This window comes from Brachypodium distachyon, chromosome 3 (assembly GCF_000005505.3).
Source record: "Brachypodium distachyon strain Bd21 chromosome 3, Brachypodium_distachyon_v3.0, whole genome shotgun sequence".
NCBI lineage: Eukaryota > Viridiplantae > Streptophyta > Magnoliopsida > Poales > Poaceae > Brachypodium > Brachypodium distachyon.
Genome location: NC_016133.3, coordinates 4,394,442 through 4,422,061, shown reverse-complemented (window position 1 = coordinate 4,422,061; position 27,620 = coordinate 4,394,442). Strand labels below are relative to the sequence as shown.

The 27,620-nt window shown below is 44.3% G+C and overlaps 3 protein-coding genes and 1 long non-coding RNA gene across 4 annotated transcripts; 2 read left to right on the top strand and 2 right to left on the bottom strand.

Annotated features, from left to right (window-relative positions):
* Positions 1-528: 528 nt before the first annotated feature.
* On the top strand, positions 529-5,541 carry LOC100846210 (two-component response regulator ORR24). Its single transcript, XM_003570717.4, has 6 exons — positions 529-937; positions 1,653-1,805; positions 2,485-2,859; positions 2,962-3,038; positions 3,522-4,574; positions 5,043-5,541. Exons 1-6 carry the CDS (start codon positions 799-801, stop codon positions 5,091-5,093), a joined length of 1,848 nt encoding a protein of 615 aa, XP_003570765.1. The 5' UTR covers positions 529-798; the 3' UTR covers positions 5,094-5,541.
* Positions 5,542-7,268: 1,727 nt separating this feature from the next.
* Positions 7,269-13,634, top strand: LOC100845299 (chaperone protein ClpB3, mitochondrial). Its single transcript, XM_003570714.4, has 10 exons — positions 7,269-7,730; positions 8,371-8,589; positions 8,733-8,970; positions 9,767-9,962; positions 10,133-10,187; positions 10,601-10,751; positions 11,098-11,406; positions 11,493-11,758; positions 11,836-12,765; positions 12,898-13,634. The coding sequence occupies exons 1-10, from the start codon at positions 7,437-7,439 to the stop codon at positions 13,201-13,203; spliced, it is 2,964 nt and encodes a 987-aa protein (XP_003570762.1). The 5' UTR covers positions 7,269-7,436; the 3' UTR covers positions 13,204-13,634.
* A 3,603-nt stretch (positions 13,635-17,237) lies between these two features.
* Positions 17,238-19,502, bottom strand: LOC100835543 (F-box/LRR-repeat protein At3g58980). Its single transcript, XM_003570977.3, has 4 exons — positions 19,497-19,502; positions 18,217-19,098; positions 17,989-18,144; positions 17,238-17,848 (listed from the first exon to the last, which is right to left on the bottom strand). Exons 1-4 carry the CDS (start codon positions 19,500-19,502, stop codon positions 17,456-17,458), a joined length of 1,437 nt encoding a protein of 478 aa, XP_003571025.2. The 3' UTR covers positions 17,238-17,455.
* Positions 19,503-23,145: 3,643 nt separating this feature from the next.
* Positions 23,146-26,070, bottom strand: LOC112271831. The gene is made up of 2 exons (XR_002965307.1): positions 25,414-26,070; positions 23,146-23,506 (listed from the first exon to the last, which is right to left on the bottom strand). It is a non-coding gene; the product is annotated as an uncharacterized LOC112271831 (long non-coding RNA).
* Positions 26,071-27,620: the final 1,550 nt, after the last annotated feature.

Sequence of the window (27,620 nt, the reverse complement as noted above, 5' to 3'; positions counted from 1 at the left end):
AAAATTCAAAAGGCCGAAGAAAGGCGGCTGGCTCGTCTGGAAACGCAGGGAAGTCATGCGTGGATTAATCAACTTAATCAAAGCTGTTTGTTTACCCGTGAATTCCCCGGAATTCCGTGTCGGAAACTCTCAAGTCCTTTTGGTATGGAAATGTTTCTTCTCTCGAACTGGAGTTTTTACCCCGAGCACCCGCTAAATCTGGCAAACCCGTAAACGGACGTGCGTGCAGAGGCAAAATAGGAAGCCCGAAAGGTGATTGGGAATTATCCCCGGAAAAAGGACCTTCGAACTCACGCACACGCACAACTCAACTGCCAGCAAAAAGAAATTGGCTGTCAAACAACTCGTTTGCGTAGAGTTGGATTACATAAAAGCCTGCGATAAATGGCAATGGCACGGAAGGGAAGAGAGAGAGGGAGAGAGAGGCGTAGAAGGGAAAAATAAGAAAGAAAAGGTTACCATCTTTGCACTGCATGAAAAAAATTCCAATCCGGTTCCATTCCACCCCAAATCCCCCCCTCGGCCCGTCTCCTCTCCCTCTCTCTCTTATTATTGCTCCTCGGGTCGGGGTTCCTCGGCCCCCTCTCTCTCTCTTCCTCTGCTTTGGTGCGTGCTGCTCCCTGCCTCCCCTTCTCCCTTGCTTTGCTTTGACCTTGCCGGCTTTACCCGCCGGCCCTCCCGCCTTTCCCCGCCGCTGCCGCTGCTTGGATTTTAGGATCGGCGGAGAGAGGTTCCGCTGTTCGTCGTCGGTTGCTTGCTGCGAGGAGGGGCATTAGGTGATCCGGTTGTGCGTGGAAGATGACGGTGGAGGGGAGGGTGAGCGTGGTGGACGACGGCAGGGACAGGTTCCCGGTGGGCATGCGGGTGCTCGCCGTCGACGACGACCCCACCTGCCTCAAGGTCCTCGAGAGCCTCTTGCTCCGCTGCGACTACCACGGTACGTGCGGCGACCATACCACTACTACCGCCCCCCTCCCTTCTCATTCCTGCTTATTTTAGGAGGATCTTCACTCCGCCGAACAAAACTCGTCTGGTTTTCTCTCCGTGTGTGTGTTTGTGTGTTTTCCGGCAGTGTATTTTTCTCTTAGATTTAATTCTGGCTATATTTTGCTTCTTTAGGTGTGATTATTCGCGAGATTCGGTGTCTTAGTTTTGCATTTACAGCGGTACTTTTATGGGATTTACGCTCTCTAGTATTTTCTCTTGTTCTGTCGGTCTATTTTCTCTCTTCTTCATGTCCCGTGTAATGCCAATTCAAGATTGGATTTTGTCATTATTGTCTTTCCCTGATTTTTCATCCCCTTTCTTTCGCGTGTCCCTTTATTTAGAACAACCTTGTTTTGGAATCTATGTTTTTCTGTCGGATACCTGTGGAAGATTGGACAATCTCTTATTATCTCTAGTACTACTAGTAATATCTGGGGACATCTCCCAACTCTGTAGCACTGTTCTTTTGCTGGTTTACTTTTAGTTTTCCACGGTGACAAAATTTGGTTAGATTTTTTTTTTACCTTCATCTCTGCGATCTTCTGCTGTGCTTGTTTTTTTGTTCTTCTCTTTCATATTTCTTTTGATGATTAAACTTTTGTGAGTGTACTGTGTTGTTCTGGTGTGGGCTAATGTGTTTGATTCCACGTGCTATCATGTTGCAGTGACAACAACTGGGCAGGCAGCTACAGCCCTGAGGATGCTCAGGGAGAACAAGGACCGGTTTGACCTGGTGATCAGCGATGTCCACATGCCCGACATGGATGGCTTCAAGCTTCTTGAGCTTGTCGGCCTCGAGATGGATCTCCCAGTCATTAGTAAGCCTTGCTTGCTTAATCCTCTGCCGATCTTGGAATCGATGCTAGAATTGCGTGCCGGAAAATGGTTGATAGATTCAAGTTACTTGTTTTCCGTGCTTTCGGACAGCATAACTTTGGAGATGTGATCATGTGTAGCAACTTACAAAGATCACAGAAATAGCAACTTATGTTGGGTAACATGGGACATCTCGGAAGTTTTTGTGGTTCAGATCAGATCTATTTTAGGCGGCTATATTTTTGCATTGCTATTAATTTGGTGCATTGGTCAGATAACCAATGAGGGTTTCCGAGCGATAATACGTTGCAGATAGTTCTTACATGTGCAAAACAAGGTCCCTTGTATTGAATTGAATGTAGGAATTCTACCCTCATCATCATCATGAATAATTGATAATTATATGCTGTATTGTCCAATAGGTCAATCGGTTTATCAGTTTGGTAAGTGTTTTCTATGCAAAGTGAGTACGATAACTTGTTGAGCTAAATGGTGAGTAAATAAGAAAGGACAGAGAGGCTGCAAGTGTAATGAATGCCAATAAATTTTGCATAAAGGTCAACTAACTCCTAGTGAATGTTGTTAATTTCAGATTATACGAGTGAATAATGTCAAGTAACTCACCTATTTGAATTTAACTATTCAATCTGAAACTGATCAATGACTATTTCTGTCATGCAGTGCTGTCTGCAAATGGGGAGACACAGACAGTCATGAAGGGCATAACCCATGGAGCATGTGACTACCTGCTGAAGCCAGTGCGTCTAGAGCAGCTGAAGACGATATGGCAACATGTGGTTAGGCGGAATACCAAGACCCGTGGTAATGACAATGATGATGCCGGTCAGAAGGTGCAGAACGGTGATGGTGAGAATGGTGGTGCTAACCGCAACAAGAGGCAGTCGCGTAGAGATGAGAATGGAGATGATGGTGATGATTCTGATGAGAACAGCAATGAGAATGCAGACGCTTCATCCCAGAAGAAGCCAAGGGTTGTGTGGTCTGTTGAGCTGCACAGGAAGTTTGTAGCTGCTGTCAACCAGCTTGGCATTGACAGTAAGAGTCGTGCATCGTACTTGTGTTATCATGAATGTGGCTAATTCTTTTCCTGAGTTAATTATGTCGTTTATAGTAACACATGTATGCTCATAAATGCAGAGGCTGTTCCAAAGAAAATACTGGATCTCATGAATGTAGAGAACATCACCAGGGAAAATGTTGCCAGCCATCTGCAGGTTCGATTTCCATCCTTGTGTTTTACCGCAAACTTATGTTTCTACCAAGTTCATCATGGAGCCTAACTTTTCATTGTTATGTCCCAATCATAGCCTCTACGCCATATCTTGAAATTGGGTTAACTTTTAAATTTGGATAAATAATGAAAGAACCTTTTTTACTTTGCTGCAGTATGTTGCGGCCCTGACATGATTCTAAGTTCTTATTCATAATGATTCATGTCCTGTATTTTCTTGATACTCTTTTCCTCCCTACATATACTCGATACTAAAACTCATGTTTTCAACTTGTCATGATTGTATCCTAACACTCCGAAAGAAGACAGTGTTTTCTGTCAGCATATTTGTTAATCTATTCAGTTTTGTTCCCTATGAACCTATTCATTTGATGATTAATCATGTTTTAGCTCCCATTCCTTTTTTTTCTTGTATTGAGAAGCACGTTCTAATTCATCGATTCTTGCTGTTTTTGTGTAATTTCAGAAGTACCGGCTGTACCTGAAAAGGATGAGTATGGATGCAAGCAGGCAGGCTAACCTAGTTGCTGCACTTGGAGGAAGGAACCCTGCTTACGGCAACATGAATTCACTCGACGTTTTCAGGCACTACAACAATGCATATGGGAGATACCCCCCCGTCCCCACTACCACCCATTCACAATCAAATAACCTAGTTGCAAGGATGAACTCCCCATCTGCATTTGGAATGCATGGTTTGCTGTCTTCGCAGCCACTTCAGCATGGTCATGCCCAAACTAATATGGGCACTTCTCTTAATGATTTAGGGGTTAACAATGGTAACATGATCAGGGCTGCACAGATGCCAACAATGGTAACTGGTACTTCTTGTAACTCTTTCACAAACATATCAAATGGTGCCCCATTGGCTCCTGCAAATAGGTCAGTCCAGCCTCTTGAATCAAGCAACCGGCAACACCTTGGTCAGATACATTTGTCTTCGACAGACTCATTTAGTTCATTCGTTGGCGAGTCTCACCACTTTCCAGATCTTGGAAGAACTAGTAACACCTGGCAAACTGCAGTTCCATCCAACATTCAGGAACTGGGTCACAACGGCAGCATGTCCCAAGCAACTTTGCATGTGAATGGCCCCAGGAACCCTGTCTCAAGCTTTACATCAGCATCCAATCAGATTCCAACTCTGGGAAATGGGCTGCAGAGCCAAGTAGCATCACTAGCTAGCAACCCCCTCCCAGTGACATTTAATCAGGATGCATCACCATTCACATACGGAAGCAGCACAAACTCAAGAGAGGTGCTAAATGGCAACCTTGCATTTAGCAATTCAGGCATCAATACTTCGTTGCCCAACCTTCGGATAGACAATCCGATCGTGCCTAGGCACACTCTGGATGGCAGTAATGCCGGTGATGTCCCTTCTCTGCAGGATGGCAGGATTGATCAACAAGCTGTTGGTAATCAGCTCCATTACAACAATGATCTCGTGGCCACAAGTAGGCTACAAAGGGGGCTCAGTGGCAGTTTGGATGATATTGTTGTTGACATGTTTAGGCCGGTATGATCCTTTCTGGCATTTCTTTTTCATGTTTTTATTACGTCATATCTTTGCTTAGTCTCTAGTCTGTACCTACATAATATTCTTGACAAATTATTTTTTATTTTCCTATTGAATAACCTTTCTGTGGTGGTGCCATACCATGCACTTTTTTCTTTTTCATATGGAGTCCACAAGCGTGTGGTCTTTGATTCCTTTTATGATAAGATTTACTTTTACTGCGGCACTTCTTTCGATTCCTTTAGGCTATATTACAGGAAAGAGCACGCACATATGTAGTGACTGTTTCATATTGTCTGCCATGGCTACACTAAAAATAATCTACATTTAGCTTACATTTGCATGGTGTACTTAATCTTTATCTGATCGGCCCTATTCAAACTTATAGTGATGGCTATCTTATGTAACATCCATGAGTTTTCTTATAACAAAGAGGGAACATCTAACCATGCTTTTGTCTCGATGCAGGATAGCGGTAATGGTGGCAGTTTCATCGATGCAGACTGGGGGCTGGTATAGCCGGTCTCTACTCCTAGAGTCCATGTCACTATGTCAGATTTTCCGCATTTGTGGCGCCTGCTGCTGATTGGTCCATCATGCAATTGCCTGGTCAAAGTTGTCCATAGTAGCTTTCATCAGAAATGACTTCTGCATTTCTTTTTCTTCAGTTTAGCGTTCAGGTTCTTGGGTTAGTCTGCCAGTCGTGCAGAGTTATGTCAAGTAACAATTATGTGCTGTCTGGGTCCTTAAGTCCTATAACTATGTCAATTCAGGTATAACTGGTTATCGCAAGATATAGTATGCTTGGTATGCAAGTGAATGCTTCGCTTTAACGTTGGAAACATATTTTGCTCCTTTTGTCATATTTTCTTTTGCTACAATTTTTAGTCGGTTGAATTGTCAGAACAGCATGACATTTTAGCAGATTTGTGCTGTATGGAAATGAAAGTTTTGGTTATTTGCGTGATCCTTTGGTAGTGCAAATGGAAAACTTCCGCTCGAGAACAAATGAAGATAGATGGCACAGATTTGTATGACGAATATAAGATCTGAACCTATTTTTGACTTTTTATATGACTAATTTAGTACTAGTTTTTCTGGTGAAAAATCTCAGGCATGTTACTATGCTCAGCATTTATGAAGTTTTTTTCGAGACCATTTTACATGTCGGTGTGCTCTTGCTGAAGAACGCTGAAAAATCCATCTGGATATATTCAGTTCCTTCGGTTTTAGCTGCGGCCTTGATCATTGGTCTTGGACAGACAACAGCGCACGAGTGCTTACTTTAATCTTTGTTGAACATTTTTTGGTGGGATTGCGAAGAAATACATGACAGATCATCCATGAGGAAACGAGAACTTGACAAAAAAATGAGCCGCACAAAGTTGGATGTCCGTGCATGCTTTCATTCAGCGTCCATTGCACGGCGTTCGGTTTGAACCGATAATTAGGTTCGTCTTTTTGTTTTTTGACAATTCAGTTAACGAGAAATTTCGACATAAAATTATTGGTTTTTATTTCCGTCCAGTGTTCGGTTTAAACCGATATAATCGAACTTGTGAATTGACAGGGAAACAAACAACATCAAACCATAAATTGTAGCATAACTTCCAACACATATATGATTGAGCGTCTTGCAGAACTGAAGTTGCATCAAACTTCAAACTGTGACGTAGTCTGCAAATCTGTGATGGTGAGATGGAAGTGGAACGGCCATCTCTACGAAATTGCATCGTGCATGAGGGCTAGACTGTTGTGGGGATTTTGCCCCCTTTTGGTTGAGAAGCGTAGAAAGGTTTTAGACTATTTGTTAGTTGTTACTCACACTTAGCCAACGAAATTAGTATGATTAATTCGTTTTTGGTGTTCGGTTTCAGTTTTTTACGCTCACACCTACATTTCATGACGTTGGTCACGTGTATGCTGCGGTGCTAAGCTCTCTGCTTGCTAGTGTTCGATAATGCTGCGGTGCTAAGCTCTCTGCTTGCTAGTGTTCAATAATCGAGAACGAAGGAATTTATGTGTTCAAGCAATCGGTTGCAAGTTGTGATTAGGGTCGGCAATCATACATATTCGATATGTATTTGCTATATGATCTAAGATTGGTTAGGTCTCGTGGATATGAGCAGTCACTGTTGGCCTAAATTCAATCAAGTCCGAGGCCGTTTTATAGGAAACCGCAAGGGCAAAACACTTGAGTTATATTTTTTTGGGCAAAAATGGCTTTCTACTTCCGAACCGGTTTTGATTTTTGGTTATCTCATGAACTTCTCCTTAAGTAGTAATGAGACAAGGCAATGCTTTTGCCTCAATTCTAGAAAAAAAAGTACTGTATGAGGAGAAGTTAAGGACACAAAACAATACTGTTAAGACAAAAAAATAGCTTTGTGCCAAAATCTCAAGACACCAACACTAGTCACTAGACACCGTAGAGTAGTATGTGTTGCTAGATGAGTCTTTCGACACGCAAGAAAAGTGTATCCTGCAAAATTCCTCAAAAACCAAACGATCAGCAGCAAACTCTACGATTTTGCGAAGACATTTGAATTCGTAAGTCCTTTCCGGTGCAGTCCAAAATGCCCTTGCTCGAGGCGGAACGTACGCCGTCGATTAAAGATGAACGGCTCAGACTAAACGGTAGTAGGCACACAGGCCCGAAGAGAGGAACCCCGTATCTTGCAGAAGCTTCTCCAACCTTCCGTTATCTTCGTCTTCCTCCTCGGCTTCTTTTCTTCTTCTTTCCCCTTCTCCAAGCATCGCCGCGAACCTCTCTGCTGCCCCCGCCAAATAGCATTGCTCACGCACCCGCCCGCACCCGCTCCAATCCCCATTGCCACGCCTAAACCCTAAACCTCACCCGCGATGGCACTCTCCGCGGCGTCCAGGCTGTCGCGCGCCGCGCGGGCCGCCGCGGCCGCCCGCCGCCTAGCCAACGGCAGCGGCCGAGATCCCCTCCCTCGCGCACTTGGGCCGCTCGCCGGGGATGCCTCCTCCTTCTCCGCCGCCGCCAAGGCCAGGAGGCCACCGTGGCTCGCTCCTCCCATGGCCAGGCTCCCGACGTGGAGCGGGGATGGCCTCCTGGTGCCGCCTCGCCGCCTTTTCCACTCCACGCCGCCGTCTCGTTACAGCGCCGCGGGCACCTCGTCCTCTTCTCAGGTTGGGATCCTTGCACCCCGGGCCGTTTGAGTGTGACTGTTTTTTCCTCTCTTGTGAAATTGAGTTCTGCGTTGCTGGCGGCAGTGGCGACTTTAGTCGGTGTTGGTTATATGCGGCATGCAGCTACCACAGTGAACTTTTGGAATTCTGCTTTGTTTTTCCTCGTGTACTATTTTCTTCAGCTACTAGTTCAATAGCTGCATGTGATGTTCTCATCTTAGAGTACATATACGATGATCTGATAGATTAGTTTTCAAATTTCAAATTGGCGTTGATAAACCTGCGGAGGAAAATTTATGTTCTCTCGTGCCTTTATGAACTCTTAGCTTCACCCGCCAGCTGGAAACAGTGACTGCGTTAGATTCAGGTCAGTAATGCTGTTTTCTGTGGTGTAATGTGATAGATCTGAGTAGCTCCAAACATCACAAGTGTGCCATGAAAAGCAATTGGCTGTTCATTTTTCCTTGTATTGGACTATTTACTTGGCCCAAAGAATTTGCACTCTCGTGGGCATGGCTTTGTTTCTTTGTTCGAATAAGGCTCGCTCATATGTACAATATGGTATACAACATTGGGACACTGCTGGCCAGCGATGTTGAATATCAGCTTATTTCTCTGCCTTTTTTCTACGATCAAACAGATATCTCCAGGGGAATTCACGGAGATGGCCTGGGAGGGGGTTGTCGGTGCAGTTGAGGCAGCAAGATTGTCGAAGCAACAGATCGTGGAATCAGAGCACTTGATGAAAGCTCTTCTTGAGCAGAAGGATGGTTTAGCACGCAGAATATTTTCAAAAGCTGGGTTAGACAACACATCGGTCCTACAAGCTACCGATGATTTTATTTCTAGACAACCGAAGGTTCTAGCACTATCTGTGGTAATTAAGTTTGATAAATAGTACTCCCTGAGATTCATAATAACTGTCGCTGCGACAGTTATTATGAATCGCAGGGAGTATATGCACAAAACAATTTAACATTATTGTGTCTGTTGCTTTGGCAGGTTGGTGGTGATACAAGTGGGCCAATTGTAGGGCCAAATTTCACATTGATTTTGGATAATGCAAGGAAGCATAAGAAAGAGTATGGTGATGAATTTGTATCAGTTGAGCACATATTGCGTGCATTCACATCAGATAAGAGGTTTGGGCAACAGTTATTCAGAGATCTCAAAATTAGTGAGAATGAGCTGAAGGAAGCTATTTCTGCTATACGTGGCAGCCAGCGAGTTACAGATCAAAGTATGTATGTATAATGGATGCCAGTCATGTTCTGCTTATTGTCCTTTGCTCAATTCTTTTTCCTGTGGGGATTATATTATTTTGGTTTCCTGTTTAGACTTTTATATGTCTGACACTCTTTAAACGTTTCACTGACATTTGCCAAGTTCAGCCATGATGGTTTGTTCCAATCAGAGGATAGTAGGCATCATTTCAGTTAATATTTGTGGTTATTCGGGAATGTATTTTTATGCTTGAATTGTTAGGAGAATATACCAAAAGAAATGGAATTGTTTTACATTCCTAGATTGAGAGTATTGCCCTATTCCTAGCAAGTTAAGTTAAGGTGTTATTTTTTAAAATACGCTTGTAAGGTTGATTTTATGACCTACTCCCTCCGATCCATAATAAGTGTTGCTCATAATAAGTGCTGCTGATTTAGTACAAAATCGCAGTGACACTTATTATGGCTCGGAGCAAGTATCTAATAGCAAACGAACAAATGTACCATATACCAATACCTTTTATCTGGTAGTGGTTCTGTTTCGTATTTCATGGTTGACGAGAAAAAATGAGCATGCATTTCACAATATTTAAATGTTGTGTGTTTGTTAGAGATGTTGGCCACTTTGAACTGTGATGTAGCCATGTCGGAACACCATAATCCTAGTGTTCGGTGGACTAACCATATTTCTTTTGCAAGTTCAAGTAAACTAATATTTATGCATGTATTCACATGACTATTCTCTGATGTATTTGGTGTGATAACCATACAGATTTAATTTTACCCAGTTCTAATTGCTCTTTTTGTTACCAGACCCAGAAGGGAAGTTCCAAGCTCTAGAGAAGTATGGTATTGACATGACGGAATTAGCTCGACGTGGAAAACTTGATCCTGTTATAGGCCGTGATGATGAAGTGCGCCGATGCATTCAGATCCTTTGTAGAAGAACTAAGAACAATCCTGTAATCATTGGTGAACCGGGAGTTGGCAAAACTGCAATTGCTGAAGCGTAATTGCTTGTTCTTTTCACTCCTTTCTTTTATACTATGGGTACTACGAGATGTGTTTGTAGTATATAGCTTGTTGTTGTACCTTAATTCTGGATTTTCTGTAGCATGCCTACAATTTCATTTCTTTTGGACATGAACTAAGAAATTCTGTTGCATTTATTCCATGCAGATTGGCTCAGCGCATTGTGCGGGGAGATGTTCCTGAACCTTTGCAGAATAGAAAGGTATTTAATTTAGAATCTTCAGTTTGTTGGTAGAATGTACTGTTTATTTTACCTTTCAGGATGAAAACCTTCCTTTTATGCTGATATATGCTTGTTAAAACCACGAGGATGACAATGTTACATTTGCTTTCTGCTGCTAGCAATCAACCAACCAGTGCACTGTGAAAACTGAGATTATCTTCAAGTAGTCATCATCATCAGGTCAATTGGCTGATAGTAACAAGAATTTTTCTGATCCTGATGTGACCTATCAATGTGTTTATGGCATGACCTAATTAAATATGTTCAAATAATGTGTATAAGAGGATGTACAAGACTAGCAATGGAAGTGAGTGAGAAAAATGCAATAAACCAATTATGGAAACAACAATCGGGCTATTCATTCTGACATTACATACACATGCAAATTTCAGCTTATTTCATTGGATATGGGAGCTTTACTTGCTGGTTCCAAATACCGTGGTGAATTTGAAGAGAGGCTTAAGGCTGTTCTGAAGGAGGTCACTGCTTCTAATGGGCAGATCATCTTGTTCATTGATGAGATCCACACTGTTGTTGGTGCTGGTATGTATATCTAAGTATGCCTTCAGTGTTTTCCATGTTGAGCTTTATTAAAGTTAACCCTTAAAAAGTTTTGAAGTATATGTTTGGTCATTCACTTGTTTATTTTTACAATAGTCGATCCCTAGGTTGATTTGATTGTAAGCACATAGCCAAAAGGTAGTCTGAGCTCTAGGGTGATAGCCTGTTACTCATACTCTGTACCAGAGCCTACATTTAGGTTATTGTCTTGTTTTATTTGCCTGCTGCTGGTATATGTTTTGAACCTGCCTGTTTTTAGTAACAAAACCCAGGCTCCTAACAAACTAGCAGAGCCTTCCTTAATCTTTACTTGTTTTTCCTTCTGCAGGAGCCATGGGTGGGGCCATGGATGCTGGTAACCTGCTGAAACCAATGTTAGGCCGTGGGGAACTCCGTTGCATTGGCGCAACGACATTAGATGAATACAGGAAGTACATCGAGAAGGATGCTGCTCTTGAGCGTAGGTTCCAGCAGGTTTACTGTGGTGAGCCAGCAGTTCAGGATACAATTTCTATATTGAGGGGCCTGCGAGAGAGGTATGAGCTGCATCATGGTGTGAAGATATCAGATGGGGCTCTTGTGGCTGCAGCTGTTTTATCAGATCGCTACATCACTGGACGCTTTTTGCCGGACAAAGGTATTGCATATACTAATATTATGGAACAACTATTGGGAGCAAAGAGTTAATTCATTCTTTATGTAACTTATCCTTTTCATTTGCAGCTATTGATCTAGTTGACGAAGCAGCAGCTAAGCTAAAAATGGAGATTACATCAAAGCCTATTGAGTTGGACGAGGTAGATAGAGAAATCATGAGGTTTGAAATGGAGAAGCTATCATTGAAGAATGATACTGGCAAAGCATCCAAAGAACGACTAAGCAAGCTTGAAGCTGAACTAGAATCACTTAAGCAGAAGCAGAAAAATCTTTCAGAACATTGGGAGTATGAGAAATCCTTGATGACCCGTATAAAATCAGTCAAGGAAGAGGTAGGTGCATGCCGTGTTGTTTTCCCACGTTTTTGCTATGGAATGATCTGGTCTTTAATTCTCTTTATTTTTGGTAGATTGACAGAGTTAACCTGGAGATTGAAGCTGCCGAGAGAGAATATGACTTGAGCCGTGCTGCTGAACTCAAGTACGGAACACTTCTGTCACTGCAAAAACAGCTGGATGAGGCTGACAAAAAGCTTGCTGAATTCCAGCAGTCAGGAAAGTCGATGCTTCGAGAAGAGGTGACTGACGTTGATATTGCTGAGATTGTTAGCAAGTGGACTGGTATTCCAGTGTCAAATCTTCAACAATCTGATAGGGAAAAGCTACTGCTATTGGAGGATGTACTTCATAAGAGGGTCATCGGCCAAGATATTGCAGTCAAATCAGTAGCCAATGCTATCCGTCGTTCTAGGGCGGGACTATCGGACCCAAACCGTCCAATAGCAAGCTTCATGTTTATGGGTCCTACAGGTGTGGGCAAAACCGAGCTGGGGAAGACCCTAGCTGAATTCCTTTTCAACACTGAGAATGCTCTAATACGGATTGATATGAGTGAATACATGGAAAAGCATGCTGTCTCCCGCTTAGTTGGAGCACCGCCTGGGTACGTTGGTTATGAGGAAGGGGGCCAACTGAGTGAAGCTGTTCGCCGCAGGCCTTACTCGGTTGTTTTGTTTGATGAAATTGAGAAAGCACACCAAGATGTTTTCAACATCTTGTTGCAGCTGTTAGACGACGGAAGAATAACTGATTCCCAGGGCAGAACAGTGAGCTTCACTAACTGTGTCATCATCATGACCTCGAACATCGGATCACCGTTGATTCTAGACACACTCAGAAACACAACGGACAGCAAGGATGCAGTGTATGAGGTAATGAAGAAGCAGGTGACTGAGATAGCTCGGCAGACATTCCGGCCAGAGTTCCTGAACAGGATAGATGAATACATTGTGTTTCAACCACTGGACTCCACAGAGATAAATCGCATTGTGGAGATACAGGTAAATATGTTATAATTCCTTCTCATGCAATTTTAACTGATGTACTTGAGTCACGGCATAAAATTCTTGTTATATTGCACTGTCCATTCATAGTTGACCTGATCACAAATTGTGACTGTTCAAAACTTGCAGCTGGATCGTGTCAAGAACCGGTTGATGCAACAGAAGATTCATCTTCAGTACATGCCAGAAGCCGTGGAGCATCTTGGCTCTCTTGGTTTTGACCCTAACTATGGCGCTAGGCCTGTCAAGAGGGTGATCCAACAGATGGTGGAGAATGAAATTGCCCTCGGCGTCCTGAAAGGCGATTTCAAGGAAGATGACACTGTCATCGTGGATGTCAGTTCAGTGCCGATCGCTAAAGGTCTTGCCCCGAAGAAGCAACTGGTCCTCCAGAGGTTAGAAAGTGGAAGCTCAGAGCTGGTTGCCAATGACTGAACCACGAGCGCTTTTGCATGTATTTCTTAGAGGTTCGAGGTTCATCTAATGAGAACCTTTCACCAGGAAATGCATGCATCAGAAGCTGCAGATCAACCTGGAATGTGGAATTGCAAAATATGCACCAGAATCTGCTCTGTAAATTAGTAGTACTAGTAGTTTCTGTTGCGTAGCAATTACCATTGTCTCGTTAATTTGGCTTGTGTGAACATCCTGTTTGGATCGGGCCAGATGATCTATAGCCTACAGGAAAAGAAAAATAGCAAATCCACTGGTTCCAAGAGATCTTTGACTAATTTCGCCATCCAGGATCCACGCAATCTTACACATCATCATTTACTTCACTATCCAAGTCATCCGACACATTAGCATGTACTCCACTTCACCTAATGGACAAAAGAGTAATGTCATGTTCCTTTCTTGTTTCTCAATCTTTTGCTTAAAATGTGCCTTAAAAGAGATTCAGGTAGCGTTGATTTTCTTTTTTCGAAAAATTTGAGCCAACAACTCAATAGGTCATTTTTTTCTCAACCCTTGGTCAGAAGAGTAGATGTTAAATTTTATAACCGGAGATGGATTTGAATTCTATATTCAGTTCAAGACTTTCCCTCGTCCGGCTCGGTTTCCGTACGTGTGCTGTGGTGGATTGGCAGTCATGAATAATCTGGTTCGACACGTGGGATGGTTGCAATTTGCAAAGGCGTGCAGAACCCCTCTCACGCGCCTCAGGCCTGCCAACGGCCTCACCATGTCATCTATTAGGACAAGAAAGTATGAAGCGTTCCACATTAATCCATGCTATTGCTATTTGCTGATCGGCGAAGTCTTCATGTGAGCGTCCTAGTCACGCGCCATCTGCCCATCTAGGCATCTACAAATACCATTCTGGTGACTCCCTGTGCCTGTGAAACTTCCTCTTGTATATATTGCCTTTTTTGTGTCAGTTCTCACATGTAGACCCAAATCGGTTGCATTAGAGAATGATTAACTTGAGACTAGTTCAGCCATCAAAAAACGTATGTTCTGAGATATTAGAGAAAACTGATGCGGGTTAACCAAACTAAACTAGATAGAAGAGCCACCTGGGCAGGACCATACACCAGCGTAACCACGCAACCTATTTTTTTCCCACTTTCTGCTTCACTTCAGAAGGGTTGTGATAGCTATGGTTGGACATCCGGATACTTCAAACAAACGAAGTCATCTTCTACCATTTGCCTGCAATTTTAGGGATTTGGCGATAAGCCTGTTTTTCCATTAAGCTTCTCTGTCTCTTCGGGTTGGGTTAATAAGGCACAAGAAGCAGTGAATCAGCTTATAGTTAGTCGGGCATAAAATACACCAAAGGTCCTAATTCTATTTTAAAGGTGCTAATTTAGTCTTTAAACTTTGAAAATGCATGCGCGAGTCCTAATTCTTTATTAAGTTGTTAATCACAGGGTCCCAGTTGCGTATGCGGCCGTCTGACCGCATGATGTGTCCACTTGACCAACGCCAGGTAGGCTTTTGAAAAACCGAACCAAATTATCTGTTAAAACCTGCTCACGCCTAGTTCTGATTGTGTTATACATGACATTGTGAGTGAGTAATTAATAGGGATTCCATTTGGTTAGTATTGAGATGCAATGCAGAGGTATGGAATTTCTATATCGATTGAAAAAAAAAATGTAGGATTCACTTTATGTATTTTTTGTTTATGAACATAGGTTATGCATGTGCCCTGAATGGTTTGTTCTAGAAATGTCATGCATATATAATGTTTTATGTTTTCTGTGTAAACTTGTCTGACAAAAAAATTGTGTATTATATCAATATGGGTATAAAACAAATGTGTATTCAATGATAATTAATTCTATTGGATTTCAATGCATTTTCAACTTTTGACAATTCCTATATACACCTCAATCGTGTAATGAACATGCACAGGCTTACTAGGCCGTAGCGGGTGGTCTCACCGGGTCTAGTGTCCCACGTTCATGCCGATCACATTTTCTGACCGGCAAAGTTTTCATGTGAGCATCCGCACCACCATCTACAAATACGTTTCTAGTGACCTTGCCCCTGCAAAACTTCTGCTTATATATTCTGCCCTTTCTTTTCTCAGTTCCCAGTCGTACACTCAAATCGATTAGAATTATGATTAGCTTGACACTGTTTTAGCCATAAAAAAAAAGTGACAGAGGTGTTAGAGAAAACTGATATGAGCTCACGGCCAGAGGCAACGAAAGGCCGGACGAGTCTAACAGAGCCGGGTCGTTTCTGAGGCACCCTTCTGCAGCTCGATCGACAGTTGCATATTAAGATGATAGATAGTATTTGTATTTTATAATTAATTGGTCCACCGTGACATGCTCTATTTCCACTTGAGCAGAATAGTCTATGTTCTGTGCAGAACTATCTATTCTATAAGGGCAGAGTACCGATTAAATCTAGCATTGGTTTAATTTAGCAGGGTTACAGGGTAGTTTAAGCTGTAACGTCTTGATCCAGACACTGGACGTTGTCGCAGTCAAGAATGTATAAGGAAGCGGTGCTACATCTACATGCACAGCGGCTGTTATTGCAGCTACAAAACCAGGCCAGAGAAGAACATGCTCCAACGAGCCATGGAGGTTCAGTGGCAACATGTGCAAACTATACAAGGGCGTGGAAAGAACAGCTGCATATATGGAATGGAACATATGGGGAATCACCATGCAAATAAGAATAAGAATTCAGTTACAGGGCCCTGCAAATTCAGATGTAGTTTGTGTAAATTGCACATATGGCAGATGAGCACTGCAAATAAGATTTTTTGGAATTTGAAGCAGCATCTAATAAGTTGAATAGTGATACACACACATGGTCACAGAATCAAGTTTTAAGCCTCAAAATAAGCCAGCATTTGTGCATCCTAATTGGTTCACTCGAGCACTTGTATAATGTGATATTGTCCACGCCACTAGAATATGTATATCATATACTATATAGTTATCCGATGATCCAAGATGTTGCAGGCTTGCAGCTACAAAACTAGATCACAAGGAACATGCTCCAACGAGCCCTGGCACATAAGCAAGATCATTACTACTTAACTTATTAGAAAAAAAGATCACTATTTCCTTGAGATTTACTGACTAGCAACAAGCAAACTACCTGAAAAGAACACTTCTATGTTCCCAGTTTTGTCAGAAATAAATTACAACACGAACTTCTTGGACTGAAAACGCTACGGAAACTGTAGCTTTGCAGGATATGCAGCCCTCATTGCTTTGCAGCTGGGAAGTGAATTGTGGCTAATCTTTCCATCCCGTTGGTGATCCACTTCTTCCATGATTGCCCCTCCAATTCCGAACACGGGTAAGGTTGAGGGCTCACTTTGCATTTTGGGCACACCATACATCGGTACAGGAAAACATCATGTAAATTCATCGCCAATTTCATGACACGTCTAACATAGTGCACCGCCACATAAGCTTGAAATCCGAAGATCGTAAGCGTGACCAGATTGTGGTGCTGGAAATCACTTGGTTCGTCCCACTCAACGCCTTTCTCCTCACTGGACACACTGACAAAAGATACAAGTCGGTAACTTTCAAGACCTTGCAGCTACGAAACCAGGCCAGAGAAGAACATGCTCCAACGAGCCATGGAGGTTCAGTGGCAACACGTGCAAACTATATAAGGGGCGCGGAAAAACAACTGCATATATGTATGGCGGATCACCATGCAAATAACAATAAGAATTCAGTTACAGTGCCTGAAAAATTCAGATGTAGTTTTGGTAAAGTACACATATGGCAGATGAGCACTGCAAATAGGATTTTTTTGGAATTTGAAGCTGCATCTAATAAGTTGAATAGTTCACACATGGTCACTGAATCAAGTTTTAAGCCTCAAAATAAGCCAGCATTTATTCATCCTAATTGGTTCACTCGAGCACTTGTATAATGTGATAATGTCCACGCCACTGGAATATGTATATCATATACTCCCTCCGTCCATGTCACTTATTTCAGGACGGAGGGAGTATATAGTTATCCGACGATCCAAGATGTTGCAGCTACAAAACTAGATCACAAGGAACATGCTCCAACGAGCCATGGCACATAAGCAAGACCATTACTCCTTAACTTATTAGAAAAAAGAAGATCACTATTTCCTTGAGAATTACTGACTAGCAGCAAATAAACTACCTGAAAAGAAGACGTCGAACTATATTCCCAGTTTTGTCAGAAATAAATTACAACAGGACCTTCTTGGACTGAAAACGCTACGGAAACTGTAGCTTTGCAGGATATGCAGCCCCCATTGCTTTGCAGCTGGGGAAGTGAATTGTGGCTAAGGTGTCCATCCCGTTGGTAATCCACTTCTTCCATAATTGCCCCTCCAATTCCGTACACGGGTAAAATGGAGGGCTCGCTTTGCACTTTGGGCACAACATACGTCGGTACAGGAAAACATCATGCAAATTCATCGCCACTTTCATGACACGTCTAACATAGTGCACCGCCACAAGAGCTTGAAATCCGAAGATCGTAAGCGTGACCAGATTGTGGTGCTGGAAATCACTTGGTTCGTCCCACTCAACACCTTTCTCCTCACTGTACCCGAGTTCCCTTCTCTCCTCCTTATCCGTTACCATTTTGCACGCATGAGTCCACACCTGTATGCCATATGACGACAATGATGAAAAGAAAAAGGTTGTTAATTTTGAGGCCATTTTTATTTGGTGCCAAAAGCATAATATGAAAATGCAGATGCATGTGCTGGAAAGAAGAGAGACGGCTTTAGATAAGAACAAACCGTCAAGCATAGCTCCTTCAGATTGGGAGAAGCTTCAAGAATGAACAATGTCCACATGAGATCACACTCTTCAGGAATTTCAGTCAGAGTCACAGATCTTAGTTTGTGGAACACAGATGCCAACCCTTTCGTCGGGCGCTCTGGCTGAACCCAAATCTGCAACATATAAACAAATGATGAGACAAGTGAAGCCACACACAGCAAGCAAAACAATATGTCTGCACGCACCTTTTCGCTTTCAAATCCCAACCTATCTCGCACCGAGGTATCACCAAGGAACTTACTTAACTTGACCGCCTCGTGCCCGCTAAGACCAACATTGATGAATCTGACAGCCTCGAGCAATGGCACATGACCAAGAGATAAAGGATCTTGGGAAGATACCCAACGCTCAAAGATCAACCATGTCAGTTTAGGGAGTGAGATGAGCTCGACCCTTTCCCAACAACAATCAACGATAGCGAGCTCACAGAGTTGAGCATGCTCAACTTGCAACATGGTACAGTCCCCTGAATCACAACGGAACAGACGTAGATGCTTCAGTCGCTTGCAAGTGACGAGAATGTTAGCGATGTCCAATTCCCCAAAACGCAAATACTCTAGGCGGAGGCGTGTCAGACCACCAAATGCATCCGGACAAGCATCAAAGAACGCAGTAAATTGTCTCCCATAACGAACGAGATGTTCCTCATCAAACAACATGTAACGGGTCTCAGTCAAAACATCGAATTCCACTATCTCAACCTTTTGGGTTACCATGGCACGATCAACAGCACATCCAATGGATATGTGGTCCTTTTCTCTCAAGAAGAAGGTTATGCACAAGCGGTAAATGGTGTTTCCGGTCAACTCTCTGCGTAACAATAGGCTTTTTGTCACTTCAGCTATGGTTGCATTGCTCCTAGCAGCTTCTTTAGCGTAGCAAGTTCGATCCTGCCTGTTCAAGAAATCCCGCACGTCTATCTGAAGTCGAGATAACATAGCAGGGAGCTGCCGCCATCGTCTGGAGAAAACGCTTGCTCTTGCAGCATCTCTGACATCTAGCCGGTCAAGGATGGCAAGCAAAATATCGTCAGGCAAGTTACTGAGCCTATCATCGAGAGTGCCTTTCTGCATTTGACATGGATAGAAACAAGAGTTAATTTCCTATTGCAGTCACAAAGATGTGATTTTGATCACAATCAAATAGATGTAATTCTTATGTCCTGTGAAAGATGCGATTTTACGAGTCTAAAAATAGTGTCACTTATGCCTTATGCACTTTCTGATAGCCGCAAGTTTTGACAGTTTCAATGATGCAAATTTTTAGTCTTGAGGATGTAATTTTAGCAGCCTCAAATGCAATTTTGACATCTTTCAAGAAAAAACTACTCCCTCTGATCCATAATAAGTGTCACAGACTTAGTACAACTTTGTACTAACCGTATTATGAATCGGAGGGAGTAACAATTTTGATATTTGTCGACAAAAAAGGCACCTTTGAAACAATGAGAGGAAACGGAACTCACCTCCATGTCGTAGATTAGCCGAGAAAGGGGAGATGGCTTGGGGGCCGTTCGCCGTCAGAGAGGAGGTTTATTGAGGGATCCCGAGCGGCTGAATCTGATAACTTGGGCGGTGACCGCTTGGATATATATACTGTCTTGATTTCCGACTCCGAGTAGGGCAAGGTAGGGCGGCCGCCCTACCTTGATTTTTGCCTCGATTACGAACTGGAGAAGATTAAGGAGATGAAACGGGGAGCTAAAGGGCGGATCCGTCCGTGGGGTGATGGGAGGGACAAACGGTCGGGAGCGAGAGAATCCAAGGGGAGATAGATACCTGCGGTGAAGGCACTCGCGCGAGGAGGAAGACGAGCTAGGGGCCTGCGGCGCTCGCGTGAGGAGGCAGACGAGCGACGGAGCTAGGGGGCTGGTCGCTCGGCAGCGAGATCGGCCAGACGGGGCCGGGGAAGGTTACCAAGCAAAATAAAAATAAATAAAAGGAGTTTCAGAACTCATGAGGTATTCCTCGCCCAAATCCGAAGTTCTTGTCGTGCTCAGAGCATCTCCCAAATTTATCCTAAATGTGCAATTTGAAGGATACGGAGATTTTGCCTCCAAAATCATCTCTCAATCGCATCTCCTAAACGGACAAAATGTCATGTTTACATCCGAGCATTGTCCGGTGCTCTCTTTTGTTCGCCCGGCCCCACAACAAGAGATGCGAAAATAAGAAGAAAAAAGTGAAAAGAAGAGGAAAAATAATGAAGAGAAGAAAAAACTAATTTGAAAGAGGAAGAGGATGTGGTTGGGTGATGAGGGCGTACATGGGGAGGACACATGTCCACTTGCTCCCCCAAATGACCACGAAAAACATTTTGGGATAAAATTTGAGGGATCCCATTGGACTATTGGAGTTGCTCTTAGGAGCCTATAGTAAAAAAATAGAATACTTTGATCCGCCGTGCTATCCGATCCGCCTGATTCCCCCTCTCTCCCCTCTCCATCGCAACATGTGTATATGTTGAAACGAAACAAGATCCAAAAAATACTTCGCCGCGGCGCCTTGAGGAGTTCTCGCCGGCGTATATGCGGCTTCCAGTCGTGTGCTTCACCGTTTGCAGCACCACTGATGGGAGCCGGCGCGGCCTTGGAGAGAGCGTCGCAAACGGCTCTTGCAACACCGGCGGCCGTCGCTCGCAACAGCGCCGCCATCTCTCCTTTGCAGCACCACCGGCCTCACCTCGCAACACCGCCGCTTGCCCCTTTGCAGCACCGGCCTGACCTCACCGCGGCGTCCCGAGGGGTTCTCGCCGGTGTTGTGGGCCTTATGCATGTGTTGCAGCTTTTTACGTGCAAGCGGGCGTGAGGATAGGCGTCGCTCCGGCGCCATCTAGTCAAAGTCTAAAAATCCATGTTCCCATCGTACTCTTTTTGTCGCTTCATCAATCCAATCATGTTTTTTTTTAAAATTTTATACATCATTTCACACATACTTTTTAAGTTTTGTCGTTTTTAAATGTAAAACAAGAATACTTTTTTTTAATTAGTTTTGGTTAATTTGAATCATCTATTAATGCATATATTTTAACACGGTTCACCGCAAGGCACGGCACATCATCTAGTTTTAGAAGTTCAGGCTCTCGGAATTGCTCATGAATTAGCAGGTTGGCATGTTGGAGGAGTTGCTAACCTTGGCTACACTTGCATTGACCACAGGGATTATTGGGAGCGTATCAGGTGAAAACAACTTTCTGGGGAAAATCTGGAAACTTTCCCTCTGAACCGTCCGATCGGAAATGGGCGCACTGGATGAGAGGTGGGATGGCCAAGAGTTAACTTAAACGATTTTTCAAATAACCCCCAACATCTTCTGATTACCATGGCACTACAGCCCTTCGACTACCAAACTTCCTTTGCGACTCGATCGCCGGATGCGACGCAACCAGTCTTTCGTGCGATTCGCCTGATGCGTTGATGCCAGTCCTTCCGCACGATTCCCTCGCTGCTCCTGTCTCGCGGTCTCGCCTCACATGACGACGCGGCGCTCCCAGTCGCTGGCCTATGCCTCACGGCCCATACCCAGCGCGCGGCAGCAACGTCCCTTGTTTGGTTATGAATCCAGCGACTTCTGACGAAGCATAAAGAAAGAGTCTAGTTGTGATTTTGCTCTCAAAACGATGATGGTCAACCGGAAATCAATCCTTCCCCCAATTGTTGAGGATAGCTTCAGTACACCCAAAAAAAGATACATCGACAGTCCCTTTTGTGGGAGCTTCAGTTCACGATTTCTTTCAATGTGAATGATCAGCAGATGCCAATGATTTGTACCCTAAATTATTTCTTTGCAATGTTCTATGGCAGAATTATGTCCCAAGAATCACGTCTTTGCAATGTTGAAATGCTGCGGGTTTGTCTTCTGAATCCTTCCAGAGTTGTACTCTGAACATCTGAACATAATTATATGGTCTATTTCTTGCTGTTGTTGTTTATGGAGCATGCATGCTAGAAAATTTCCATCATTCTATTCCGGAATTGTTCAGGATACATGTACTCTTCTCGTATCACTTTTCATAGAAGAAAAAAGCTCAGGAATTTAGCCAAACACGGAGTCAACATTGATTTATATCAAGTGATATGCCTCCTATGTCTAATTACATCAGACAAGCACACTTCAGAACAGTGTTGCAGCTTGCTCGTACAGAAGGGAGGCTGCGGCCGCTCGTACAGGAGGAGGAGGGGACGGCCGGTGCCGGGACAGCCGGGTTGGATATCCTTGTCTGTCACCGCGATCTTGTAAGGGAGATTCGGGCGGCGCTAGGGCTGCTAGCACAAGAAGAGGATTGCCTCGGCTCCGCATCCTCATCCGCCGCCGCCGTCTGGTAATTAAGAGAGCGTCCAGGCGGCGCTGCGGCTGCTCAGGCGGTAGACGGATAGCCTTGTAGAGCACAAGGAGGTGGTCGGAGGGAGGGAGGTGGGAAACCAAAAGCAGATCAATCAAGCCGCCGGCGTCCATCTTGGCGGTGTCTCCGGGACGATAGAACCAGAGGGGTTGAAGAGGATTCAAGGAATTTTGATTGGTTCGTGGGTGTGGAGGGGGTTTTCTGAAAAATCGTTTAAGTTAACGCTTGGTCATCCCACCTCTCATCCAGTGCGCCCATTTCCGATCGGACGGTTCAGAGGGAAAGTTTCCAGATTTTCACCAGAATGTTGTTTTCACCCGATACGCTCCCGGGATTATTTTCGCACTAATAGCCAAAAGGAGTTTGAACTACGGCGAAGCTGGAAGCTTGTTGTATTATTTTCAGAAAAAAGATTGTTGAGAATCCTTCGATCCAATATGCTTTGCAACGGGATAACGAAGAACAGATGACTGGAGTATATTTTAGGGCTGATGCAAAGATGATGACCGATTATGCTCACTTTAGTGATGTCGTCACTTCTGACACCACATTGGAGTTGCTGTTATGTATGACGAGTAATTGGACTCTTTTGGTTATGAGTATAAAGAACATACGGTAGATAATTCTTTAGTATATATCTGAACCGACAATGGAGTAATTCTTTACTATGCTTGAGTTGGTGATCGTCTGAGACTACTTCCTAATGTGTTAGAAAATCACTTTATTCCACCCATTCAATGTGACGCATTAAACCAAGTTAGCATTAGTTTTGATTTTTTTTTTTGGATACATTGAAAACGAAACAGTACAAGATATTAAAGACATCCAAAGATCAACTGAGCCATACGCAACTACAAGCTCTTGCGATCTTCTCTCCATCAGTCTTTTCATTGCATCTTCAGTACAGTCATCCCCGGGGTCCAGATCTTCTGTTTGCTGCTTCCAATTATAGGACAGGCTGGTCGTGTGGTTGGCTAGACACGACTTGGACACAATAATATTGGATCGATGGAAAAAATTGGGATGTAAAGGAAAATTTGGCAAAATGAACAATAAGACCGAACATATACTTTGGAAGCAATAGGAAGAATACTTGTACCTGAGCAAGATTCACTCTCTTCTGGAACATTGATCCTGCAGGAAAAACATTTATCCAATAAATATTGTATCAAGGAAAAAAAATAGCATTTAAAATTAAAGTTAGCAAAAGGAACTGAATATCCACTAAACAATCAGAAAAATACTTGCACATGTGCAAACATGGACAGTTCTTAGATGCAACAAAAAATGTTAATGCAATCTAAGCAACAGAAATACATAGAAGAAAGTCAAATAACCACCCAGAATATGCTTGACTTCCGCTTCCATAATTATATCCGTAAACTCTGATCTGGGATACCTGTAGGGTACCGGAAGCTTGAGGCACTCCAGCCTCCAGGCAAGGTACAGTGAGAATTTTGACTACCATGTAGCCAAAACCGACAAAATATTGTGATAAGAGTCCCACTGATGGTTAAAAAAGTAAAAAAATATTTGACTACCATAAAAAATCTAAACAACTTTAGTCACTAAGTTTCAAAAAATGCTTCCGTGAATATTGTTCTGCTCTCTCCATTTCTTAAAGCATGGCGTGTTTTGTTTCTCTCAGTTTTTTCTCAAAGGTTGGCGCACGCGTGCAATGTGCCGAAATTGCCTCCGCTCGTCTCCTCGTTGCCCGCATGCAAATTAATGCCCCCTCAGGATCTCTCTCCTTTATTCTCTCGCGCATGCAACTTCCTCTCTCTCTCCTTCCTTTAACCTCTCGTCTTCTGCCCCGCGCAACGGGCACTCTCTCTAGTCTCCTTTCCTTCCCCAGTTCACTCAATCTCCTTCCTTCTTTCCCATTCTCTCCAACCTTTCCTGTACCACTGTTGCTTGCAGAGAGAGAAGTAGAGGGGCAGCAGCCATGGCGGACAAGCATAAGCTTGCTGGGGAGGAGATGCGCGTCGGTGTCGTGCAGCCGGCAGCCCTTTACCTGCGCGCGGCTGATATGTACGCGCGTGCGGCCGAATTCTGCGTGCGAGCCGCCGGCGTGGACGACCAACACGCAGCCGACGAGGATGACCAACGCGCAACTGAGGAGGGGCGAGCCGTCGCCGTGGAGGACCAACGCATGGCCGACGAGTTCAAGCCTGCAGCTAGCGACGTGCGCGGCATCACCAGCGTCAAGTCGCGTGGCCCCCTGCTAGCTAGGCGAGCACGGGCATGACTGCGAGGACGATCTGCGCCCCGCCGACGAGGTCAAGCCTGGCAGCGACACGCGCAGCCTCACCAGCGTCAAGTCTCGTGGCCTCGTGCCAGGCGAGCACGGACACGAGGACGGTGTGCGCACAGATTCAACACTACAACAAGAATGCATCAGTCAAGAAAAATGAAAACATTTAGCAAGAGAACACACCTCCGTCGCTGACCCACTCCAGGTCATAGTTGAGGTCGGTCACAGGCCCTGAGTAATCCTCAATCTCATCCCAAAGAAGTGCAGGTTGGTTTAGGTCTATGTTTGCCATGGAACTGAAGTATGGATTTGGACAAAATGAAGTAAACGGAGGCATTTGGAGGCATTTATAGGACTAAATGGAGTAGTTCAAAATCTTGAAATTTCAATATGGCGCCAAATATTCACCGCCAAATTTTCCAGTAGCTCAAGAGTCTAGGTTTTGGAGCAGTTTACCGCCAGAATTTAGCGCGCAAACATTTTCAATACACATCCAATCGCTAGTCTACTAGCACCCACGAGGTGAACGAACAAAAGGGCACTAAATAATCACAGACGAAACTATGCAATAAACCCCTACGAACGCGACCTGATTTGAACCAAAAGGGAAATCACGGAACGAGTCTTAGACCCCAAATCTAGTGAAACGGTGCAATCGATCTGATCGAACAAAAGGGCACTAAATATAATCACAGACGAAGAACAGATGGCGAACGGAAACCCTAGCACGGACCAGCGGACCAGCGGAGGAAGGAGAAGGGGTGAGGAGGAGCAAACGCGATGTTACCTTGCGCGGTTGCGCCGGGGAGGCGGAGCGGAGGCGCTCGTCACGGAGATCCAGAGGGGCGAGCTGCTTGGTGGAGGGGATCGAGCTCTGGGCTTTCTCTTCTCCCTCCTGCTGGATGCGGGAGCGCGAGACGAAAACCCTCCTGCTGGGGGTTTATGGATGAACCATCCGGGGCCCGCGCGTGGGGATGATCACTGAGAGGATCCCCCGAGGGCAGTTTCGCCCAAGTTGTTGCGGCGGTGCGCTGCGGGTTCTCTTCTCTTGGACCGGTCGAGCGAGCCACGGCCCACAGGCGGGGTTGGCTTGGACCGGTGGCTCGTGTCGTGGGTCGGCCGGCTCGAACACCAGGTTGCTGGATTCCGGTGCGGCACCGAATTCTTGGTCCAAACCGGGTTCGGCCGAACGGCGCCAACGCCATGGACAGGGTGCACCGAGAGCCATGGCCAACTCGCGCATGGCTATGGTCAGACCAGGCCCTCAGGGAGGGCGAGCGGAGCGGCTGCCCTGGGAGGCTGGGACCCGGAAACCAGGGTGCACCGAGTGCAGGACTGCTGGCTCGCTTCTGGCCTCATGGCTGTCAGGGAGAGAAGTTGCAGGTAGGTTGGGGACTTGGGGTTCAGGTTGGGGGGAGGGGAGAAGACGGGGCTAGGCCAGATGTGAAGGAAAGGAAGAGGCTGGACCGGGGAGGGAGACCAAGGTGGGTATTTAAAGGGAAAGAAGGTGGGCCCACACGTCTTAGAATACACGTTATGTACTAACAAATGAGCCGAAATTTACTACGGAGTAGTAATTGCCTTCCCGCAACGCAAAGCTTAAAATAAGACAGTAGTACTAACAAATGAGCCAAAATTCACTCATGATTGGAGTACGCGTTAATTGGTCTCCGCGATCCAAAGATCAAAATAGGCTGCTCGCTCACGGTGGGAGTAACATAGGTGCTAACATAAGTGTCAACTAAACAAATTTGGTGATGTGGCATGATATTAATGATGAGAGAGATGTTTGTGATAACTAGATATGTTATCATAACATCACACAAACCAAGGGATGAGTCTACAAGCTGCTATTTGCAGAAGACTCTTTGATGTTGATCCAAGCGGACCTCAGAATGCCACTTGTTTGAAGAGTATCCTTGATGACTATTGTTCAGTGTCTGGACAGATGATTAGTGAAGCTAAATCTAGCTTCTTTTTTTCAGTCCGAACACTGATGTGCATGTAAAAGAAGGTGTCCGCAACATCCTTAATATCAAGACAAAGTCAATTTCAGAGACTTTTGTTTGGGACTGCCATCCATGATTGGGGTTGACAAAACAGACTGCTTCCAGCATCTCATTGACAGGGTTAATCAAAGAATTAATGGTTGGAAAGAAAAGACTTTATCTTATGGTGGAAAGGAAGTGCTTTTGAAGTTTGTTGCTCAAAGTATTCCTACTTATGCGATGTCAGTCTTTAAACTCCCTAAACAGATTTGCAAAGGAGTAACTGATGTGTCACATTTTTTGTGGGGCGACGAGGATGACCACAAAAGAATTCATTGGATGGCATGGTGGAAAATGTGCGTTCCAAAATTTCGAGTAGGTATGGGATTTCGGGATATTTTTTGCTTTAACTTGGCTTTGTTGGCAAAACAGTGTTGGCAGTTAATCTCCAATGAAGATTCAGTTCGCACTGGTGTTTTAAGAGCTAAATATTTCCCGGATGGGAATATCCTTGATGTTCCATTGAAAAAAAATGCTTCTTATGCTTGGCAAAGTATTTGGGCTGTGACTCAACCTTCAAGAAAGGATGTATTTGGCGGGTAGGTGATGGGAATAATATCAACATCTGGTCCGATCCTTGGTCCAAGTAGTCCATCAAGGAAGGTTATTACAAGAAGAGGGAACTCAACTCTGACCAAAGTCAGTGAACTAATCAATCCAACTACTAATGTTTGGGACGCTGATTTGATCAATGATATTTTCTGGCCGGTAGATGCTCAAAGAATTTTGCAAATATCGATTGCGAGGGCAGGTGTTGATGATTTTGTCGCTTGGCATTATAACAAATCTGGTGTCTTCTCGGTTCGCTCGGCTTATCATGTTGAATGGGATCACCAGCATGGAGAAAAACTGCGTCGAACTAATGGTATGGGAGGGACCCGAGGGCATCCAGTGTGGAAGAAAATTTGGGAACTTAAGGTCCCAGTGAAGGTCAAAATTTTTGGAT

Coding starts and splice junctions, on each gene's coding strand:
- LOC100846210 (XM_003570717.4), top strand. CDS start 799: ATGACGGTGGAGGGGAGGGTGAGCGTGGTGGACGACGGCAGGGACAGG. Junction 938..1,652: donor GCTCCGCTGCGACTACCACG/GTACGTGCGGCG, acceptor ATCATGTTGCAG/TGACAACAACTGGGCAGGCA. Junction 3,039..3,521: donor ATGTTGCCAGCCATCTGCAG/GTTCGATTTCCA, acceptor GTGTAATTTCAG/AAGTACCGGCTGTACCTGAA.
- LOC100845299 (XM_003570714.4), top strand. CDS start 7,437: ATGGCACTCTCCGCGGCGTCCAGGCTGTCGCGCGCCGCGCGGGCCGCC. Junction 10,752..11,097: donor CCACACTGTTGTTGGTGCTG/GTATGTATATCT, acceptor TTCCTTCTGCAG/GAGCCATGGGTGGGGCCATG. Junction 11,759..11,835: donor TAAAATCAGTCAAGGAAGAG/GTAGGTGCATGC, acceptor TATTTTTGGTAG/ATTGACAGAGTTAACCTGGA.
- LOC100835543 (XM_003570977.3), bottom strand. Junction 18,145..18,216: donor TGGGATTTGAAAGCGAAAAG/GTGCGTGCAGAC, acceptor TATATGTTGCAG/ATTTGGGTTCAGCCAGAGCG. Junction 17,849..17,988: donor TGAAGGAGCTATGCTTGACG/GTTTGTTCTTAT, acceptor TATGGCATACAG/GTGTGGACTCATGCGTGCAA.